General features: G+C 41.0%; 2 protein-coding genes across 3 annotated transcripts; one reads left to right on the top strand and one right to left on the bottom strand.

Annotated features, from left to right (window-relative positions):
- Positions 1–395: 395 nt before the first annotated feature.
- LOC105696268 (actin-related protein 2/3 complex subunit 5) lies at positions 396–1,684 on the top strand. Its single transcript, XM_012418663.2, has 3 exons — positions 396–632; positions 726–798; positions 968–1,684. Exons 1-3 carry the CDS (start codon positions 484–486, stop codon positions 1,205–1,207), a joined length of 462 nt encoding a protein of 153 aa, XP_012274086.1. The 5' UTR covers positions 396–483; the 3' UTR covers positions 1,208–1,684.
- Positions 1,341–3,649, bottom strand: LOC105695958 (programmed cell death protein 10). 2 transcript variants are annotated; one of them, XM_023433749.1, is made up of 6 exons: positions 3,133–3,649; positions 2,912–3,031; positions 2,543–2,720; positions 2,324–2,456; positions 2,071–2,235; positions 1,341–1,942 (listed from the first exon to the last, which is right to left on the bottom strand). In XM_023433749.1, exons 2-6 carry the CDS (start codon positions 2,981–2,983, stop codon positions 1,858–1,860), a joined length of 633 nt encoding a protein of 210 aa, XP_023289517.1. In that variant the 5' UTR covers positions 2,984–3,031; positions 3,133–3,649; the 3' UTR covers positions 1,341–1,857. The 2 variants fall into 2 exon arrangements, with proteins under 2 accessions (XP_023289517.1, XP_012273502.1); XM_012418079.2 differs by having other exon boundaries at positions 2,912–3,649.
- Positions 3,650–7,941: the final 4,292 nt, after the last annotated feature.

The following is a 7,941-nucleotide window of genomic DNA, read 5'->3' as shown; positions in this document are numbered from 1 at the left end:
ATCACGAGTACGTGAGCCGCCAGCGGCGACTGGTAGATGGCACCGCCATCGCGAGTGCGTGAGTCCCTGTCAGAAATTTGTTGCGCCGCCCTTGGGCGCAAAAAACGGTGAAAGCTCACGTATAGAACCAGAGGGCAGCACACGACGCGATCGCGCGACCCTGCCCGTGAGCAATCTCCCAACTCATCTCTGGCGCCGCCCTTGGAGGCAAAAAACAGTGAAAGCTACCGTATGAAACCGGAGGGCAGCACAGTATGAGATCGCCCGACTCTGCCTGTAAGCAATCTCCCAACTCATCTCTGCCGGTAAAACAGGAGTAAAGCAGCGTTTATATGCACGTTTAAATCCTACTCTGTGTATTCGCCCTTAAGATAATTTAAAAATAAAAGTCTCTTTAGAATGCGCCATTTCTTCTCGAGAGTGGATGACAAAACGTTAAATTAGATTACGAACGTCATAAAAATATAATTTTTTAAAGTTAAAATGTCAAGAAACAAGGAAAAGAAGGACGCAGGCTCCGCTTTCCGAAAAATAGATGTAGATCAATATAACGAAAACAATTTTAAAGAGGAGGAACCAGATGCTGGTCCAACTGGGCCCGATGAACATGAAATTCAGACATTACTTAATCAATATCCTTTTGTGCATACTATTTAACAACAATTTCTGTTAGTTTCACTAGTGTAATACTTTCGTTATAAGTATATTCCTTAACACAGCTTTACAGGGAAAAATGCAGAAGCGTTGGCATATGTATTGGCTACGGCTCCTCTTGGTTGTAAGAATCAACTGGTTAAGGTAACTTTAAAATTCTAAAGGTTTTTAATTTAAATACTGTTTCTTTATATATTACTTGTTTTATTACATTTGCAATTTTATTGTGATATAATAACATGTACTTAATTAATATCATACTTTCCTTGACATAATTTATGAGAATCGTTATTTAATTTTTTCTTCGTTTCAGGACAGTGCCAGAAACCTGACGCAAAAAGTACTTTTAAGCATCAAATCAAATCAGATGGATGAATGTTTAGTGCAACTAGATCGAGATTTAATAGATGTTCTCATGAAATATATTTACCGTGGCTTTGAAATTCCAATAGAAGGCAGTAGCGCACATTTACTGATTTGGCATGAAAAGGTTTATAATATCGCTGGACTGGGCAGTATCGTTCGAGTGCTCTCCGATAGTAAACGAGCTTAATCTGAAAGGATAACATATTGTGATAATGAACTTTTACCAACTTTGTACCATTTTCAGAATTAGTGACGTACAAATGAAAAAATGTTAGTAGACAGGTCAAATAATACGAAAAAGAAACATAAATATGTTGCTATAAAAAAAGTGATTAACATTATTTTTATTTCTTCTGATTATAATTAAATATGTTGGGATTACTTTACATTTCGTATACAGTCTATTGAAAAACATTGCAAGTTGCCGCTATATTAAGATGATCGATAACATACTTAGATTGTTTTAAATGCTATCATTTTAACAAGTAATCAATGATCACACATTGAGAATTTTCTTCTATTAAAAGAGGAAACAACAGCTGTATTTAAATTTCCCGTTCCTTTCATTTTGTACAGTTCACTACTTACAGTAATTTTTTATCATTCTTTCTAATAAGACTTATACAATGTATACAATAATAAAGATAATATGATTTCAGTATAACATTGAATTTGCATATGAATTCTCCAGATGTTCGTGGAAGTTTCCAATATAAAATATGGAAGCAGTTCGTTCCGCATGGGCGATCCTGTTAGGACTTATTACCATTAAAAATATTCTTGATAATCAATACCAATGTAGCACTTGTTATTTATATTTATTTTTGTAATTCTTAGCTATTCACATTTATCTTTTACGGTGACCATGATCATGTTTGTTTGATGAATCAAATATAAAGCACTTACAAATACCGCATTTGCTCTGAAACAAATATACAGGAAAGATTAGAAAGTATTAATATTACCTTCTCATAGCAGTGATGAAATTAATTAATTCATTGGGAATATTGAATTCAAATATAAACACTTATGAAAGAATAGTTTACTAACTGCCCTTCTTTGAAGTACTCCTTTAGAGTATTACTAAATCGTTTGCTATATTTGACAAATTCCCTTTTGCGCTGATCTAATGCTTGTTTCCCTGCAGAACCTGGGATAAATCCTGTAACTTCGTTTACAGCATCTAAGAGTTTTTTAATAGCACTTGCAATTTCCCTGAAACAATTGCATAAAACAATTTTGAAATAATTATTTACAAAAGCCTCAGTTCTATGTAAATCATCTAAACATTAACTATACTTACTTTATAGTCTCTAAGAATGTTTTACGATCCGTTATTTCATCTGGAATTCTACTTAATATTCTCTTTAGTGAAGCAGACTTTCGATTAAGTTCCTGAAATGCATCTTCGGATCGAGCAGAACGATATTCTACGACTAAAAGTTACCAAGTAATATTAAAGAGATAATATATCTTTGCTCCGGTTAAAGACGCAAGTATGTAATTAAAAATGAGAACATACCGTCGCTATCGAATGCATTACCCTGTAAGCGCAATACACTTTCGTTCATATCAAGATTGAGATCTGCTCTTCGCACAATCCCTAATACGAGATCATGGGTAATTCCAGGATAAGTGCTTTCAGCCTTTGATAGGGCTGAGCGCAAAGTTTGTGCAGCTACAACATTTTGTCTTTCCAACTGTATTAAACAATTTGTTATTCATTATTTATTATACGTCATAAAATGAAATTAGCAAAGCAAAGTGAAATATTTTTCGCAGAATACAAAAAATAAATTTCTTGTTAATAATAGAAATGGGATCACAATAGCTTAATAAATTATTCCAGTGAAGGAACTGATTACGGTGAATGAATAAAATGTTAATATACCTTCGCTAATATCGGACGTAATATTACTGGAAGGACGAGTGATGTAACTGGAGTCTCATCGCCCATTGTCATCCTTCACAAGTTTTGGAAATTTCGGGTCAGTTCAGAGCGAATAATCTACTTGCGTTTAGTTTGAAGTCACAGTCATTCGTGAACAAACAAGGGGAACATCAATTTTTCATTACGATAAAGCCCTGAACTTAACACCATACTACCCCTACCTGACAGCTGTCAACAAACTTTCCTCAAAAGAGGTTAACCCGAATAATACGTAATTGAGATTAGGAAGCCGCTTTCCTACAGTAAAACGGCGACTTTAGGCTAGCTTTATATGAATCACCTATGTAAACTTAAAGCTAACTTTACATACAAGCGTAATGATAGCTTACATACGGTGGAAACTTTAGACCATAGATACCTAGACCTCGCATAGTAATGGAAGGGGAAATCTCGAATACCACATGAACCACGTGGGCCGATGGTATTTGAACCCAATCAGATTTTAGACCATATATTTATCAGAGATGAGCAGGTTCATCTCTGTATTTATGTAGACTGCCTTGTAGTGGAAGGGGTAAACTCTAATACCACACGGACTACGTGTCCGACGACTCACCCACAGTTAAAGCAATGGTTAAAGCCATTCTGCTTACTGAAAATTTGGGAGTGGGAGGTCCGATGCAAGGTTTAAATATATATGGTCTAAAGTGAAAACGCTTAAGGTGAAATGAAACCCCCTTCGAATCAGCCAATTCAAATACAACACTTTTTTTTAAGGATATTAGACCAAACTGTCCGAAACTTTTACACATCACTTTTGATCATCTAAGAATTGTCCTGACACAATCAAAATTCGGATTTTTCAAAAATATTTTTTATCTTAGCCCAGATTAGAACCAAAATGGCGTCGAGCTCTCATATTTCGATCAATATACAATTATCGAAGGCTCTGATATGAGAAACGAAAGGGTCAGGACAATTTTACGACAATTTAGAACACTCTTGTAATCGATAAACTCGTATTTGAACGAGATAAAAGTAAACAAAATGTTGTATGTGCTTCTATGAAAAAACGATGGGAATACGAAGTCTTGACGTGAAAATTTAATTGACCTAGAAATCACAGATGGCACAGGGGGTCCCTCTGCAGTCAACTAGGGCCCCAGAAAGCACGAATCCAGAGGATTTCTAGAGTTTTACTTCGATTTCTTGATATTTATTGTACGAAAACGACAGGTGGAGTATACCATTTGGTACAATATCCAATATAATTCGACACATCTGTCAATATAAAAACGAACGTCGGCAACGTAGGCATTTAGAAAAATCTTCTTTATCGACGTCGATCAAGTTGCTCGACGTGTTTCACTTCACCTTAAGGTCTGATTTAGATTAAGAACGACGGCGATGAACAAGCGACAACCAATTATTATGTCTGCATCATACTCGAAATCCAGAATTTATTGGGACCAAATCTAGTAAATCTGAATTTAAGTGCCAATTGAGACACTCAGAATCGAATCTGCATACTTATTAATGCGATGGAGACATGCGAATTACTGGATTCGGACTTGATAAATTCCGGATTTAGTAGTTTTATTTATTTTAGAAGTGCGATAGAAACGTGATCAATAATAGAACCGATTCGAACTAAAGCACGCTATTTCTTTGGATCTTGCCACTGCATCCCACTTTACAAGTGGTTAATTATAAGTATAGTATATATGTGACTTAGAAACACAACGATGTACAATTCTACGAACCGACCATAGTGCCGCCATCTTTGTGGCGTGTCCAATATCATATAGTGCATTACAATTCTCGAGAATTTAAATTTCAGGACGTTCGTTATCATTACGTATTTTTGATGAGCGCGCTCACTTCTCATACTTCCATCTCATGTGGATTTATTCGCCGAATTACGTATTAGATATATGAAAGAACGAGATCATTAGCGCTTCCGGTGTAGTAATATTGCAAATAAAGGTACATACCTTGTAAATCGAACATCGTTGAGAAGTGTGGGTATATCCAGAAAAGGCGGGAAGATAGATGGCTGTTAAAAGTAAAGAAAAGGACTCGAGTCTATTCATATTTTTTAACTATGTATTACATTCATATTTACATTTACTATAATTAGAAGTTCAACAATATAATTTTCTTATCATGTCATGTAAGCATGAATTATTTAACAGTTTTCAATGTTTAATAATGTAATATAACCTCGCAATAATAAACACTAACCTGTACATACAAATGAAATCTCTTTCTTCTCACGAAAATGGGTCTGAGGCATCACGTAATTCCTTTCTTCTTCTAATAAGGTTATTATTACATCCCCGAATTCGATTGTTACCAAAAAACAAAACACCCAGGAAGTTTTCCATTTTGAATTTTGGTGTCTCAATCCGTGGAAGATGGCGTTCATAGCGATCATTTTTCTATCTTTTATTGTATGTACGCTTCACCATTTCGCTTAAAAATTTGTACTGAGCCAGTCAGAGATAAGTTGGGAGATTGCTTACGGGCAGGATCGTGCGATCGCTTCCTGTGCTGCCCTCTGGTTTCGTACGTTAGCTTTCACCGTTTTTTGCCCCCAAAGGCGGCGCAACGAATTTCTACTAGGAGCTCGCACACTTGTGATGGCGGTACCATCTACCAGTCGCCGGTGGCGGCGCACGTACTCGTGATGGTAATACCATGCGGCAGTTGACGGTGGTGGCTTACCTACGCTTACCGACACTGCTCGCTTTTGATGGTAAGGGGAGAACACTCGTGACGCTCCATTTGAATTTATCTACTTATCTACTACTATTAAGTACATTGTTGCAACGAAGTCGACGTGATACGGAGCTTTGGGGCACGCGTCGGTGTCGCGTACGGAACTCTCATGCCGCGAATCTGTGTGAGTGCGATCGCTCCTAGAAATCTACGCACGTCCAACCAGCCAAGCGCCAAGATACGGGTCGAGACGTTGAGCATGTGTGCATTCGGCGCTACACTCGATAAGTATGCGTGAGACTCGAAACTGCGAAAAATCCTCCCGAGGCTTACCTAACAGCGCATATAAGCCGAGTCATTTCGCGTATGATTTTTACATTTCCCTATTCAGGAGAGTTGCCGCAGAGTACCGGAGAGTACCGGAGAATGCCGGAGAGGGCCGGAGAGTTGCCGGAGAGCGCCGGAGAGATGCCGCAGAGTGCCGGAGAGTGCCGGAGAGTGCCGGAGAGTGCCGGAGAGTGCCGGAGAGTGACGAAGAGTTGCCATAGAGTGCCGGAGAGTTGCCTTAGAGTGTCGCAGATTGCTGGAGAGTGCTGGAGAGAGCCGGAGAGTGCCGGAGAGTGCCGGAGAGTTGCCGGAGAGTGTCGGAGAGTGCCGCAGAGTGCCGCAGAGTGCCGGAGAGTGCTGGAGAGTTGCCGGAGAGTGCCGTAGAGTGGCCGCAGAGTGCCGGAGAGTTGCCGCAGGGTGCCGGAGTGTGCCGGAGAGCGCCGGGGAGTTGCCGCAGGGTGCCGGAGAGTTGCCGCAGGGTGCCGGAGAGCGCCGCAGAGTGCCGAAGAGTTGCCGCAGAGTGCCGCAGAGTGTCGGAGAGTGCCGGAGAGTGCGGAAGAGTTGCCGCAGAGTGCCGGAGAGTGCCGGAGAGTGCGGAGGAGTTGCCGCTGAGTGCCGGAGAGTGCCGGAGAGTTGCCGCAGAGTGTCGCAGGGAGCCGTAAATTGCCGTTGAGTGCTCTAGCGTGCCCTAACGTGCCCTAACGTGTCCTAGGGTGCCCTGCAGTGCCGCAGAGTGCCGTAGGGCGCCGTAGTGTGCCGCAGAATGCCGTAGAGCGCCGTAGAGTGCCGTAGAGAGCATTATGTTGTATTGGAGAGCATTAGACTGCATTTGATCACTCTAATTACGATGCTGCAACTCCCCCCTAATGCACTCTAATGCAACATAATGCTCTCTACGGCATTCTACGGCCCCCTGCGGCATTCTACGGCACCCTACGGCACTCTAAGGCACTCTAGGGCACTCTAGGGCACGCTAGGGCACGCTAGGGCACTTCATGGCACTCTCCGGCACTCCCGGCACTCTCCGGCACTCTCCGGCACTCTGCGGCAACTCTCCGGCACTCTCCGACACTTTACTGCACTTTACTGCACTTAACAACGCTCAACGGCACTGTGCGGCCTTCGATAAGGCTCGAAAACCCTTGAAAAACACGCGAAAACGATCGATAACGCTCGACAACGCTCGAAAATGCTCTGAAAATGAGAGAGAAACGCTCAAAAAACGATCGATAACGCTCGAAAGCGCTTGACAAACGCTCGATAACGCTCCAAAACACTCTAAAAACACTCTAAAAACGCTCGAAAACACTCTAAAAACACTCGACAACGGTTGAATAACGCTCGGTAACGCTCAAAAACGGTATAAAAACGCTCGAAAACGCTCGATACCGCTCTGAAAAATATCGAGAAACGCTCGAAAACGCTCGAAAACGCCTGAAAAAGCTCTGAAAACGCGTGAAAACGCTCGATGACGCTCGAAAACGCTCTGAAAATGACCGAGAAACGCTCGAAAAACGATCGATATCGCTCAAAAACGCTTGATAAACGCTCGATAACGCTCCAAAACATTCTAAAAACGCTCGTAAACACTCTAAAAACACTCGACAACGGTTGAATAACGCTCGCTAACGCTCAAAAGTAGTCTAAAAATGCTCGAAAACTCTCGAAACCGCTCTGAAAATGATTGAGAAACGCTCGAAAACTTTCAAAAACGGTCAAAAAACGCTAGATAACGCTAGATAACGCTCGAAAACATTCGAAAACGTTCAAAAACGCTCTAGAAATGCTTGAAAACGCTCGATGACGCTAGTAGGGAAATGTAAGAATCATACGCGAAATGACTCGGCTTATATGCGCTGTTAGGTAAGCCTCGGGAGGATTTTTCGCAGTTTTCGAGTCTCACGCATACTTATCGAGTGTAGCGCCGAATGCACACATGCTCAACGTCTCGACCCGTATCTTGGCGCTTGGCTGGTTGGACG

This window comes from Orussus abietinus, unplaced genomic scaffold (genome assembly GCF_000612105.2).
Source record: "Orussus abietinus isolate OABI.00-Male unplaced genomic scaffold, Oabi_2.0 scaffold1253, whole genome shotgun sequence".
In the NCBI taxonomy this organism is placed as follows: Eukaryota; Metazoa; Arthropoda; class Insecta; order Hymenoptera; family Orussidae; genus Orussus; species Orussus abietinus.
Note: the sequence above shows the minus strand (reverse complement) of the source record. Positions and strands in the feature narration are given on the sequence as shown.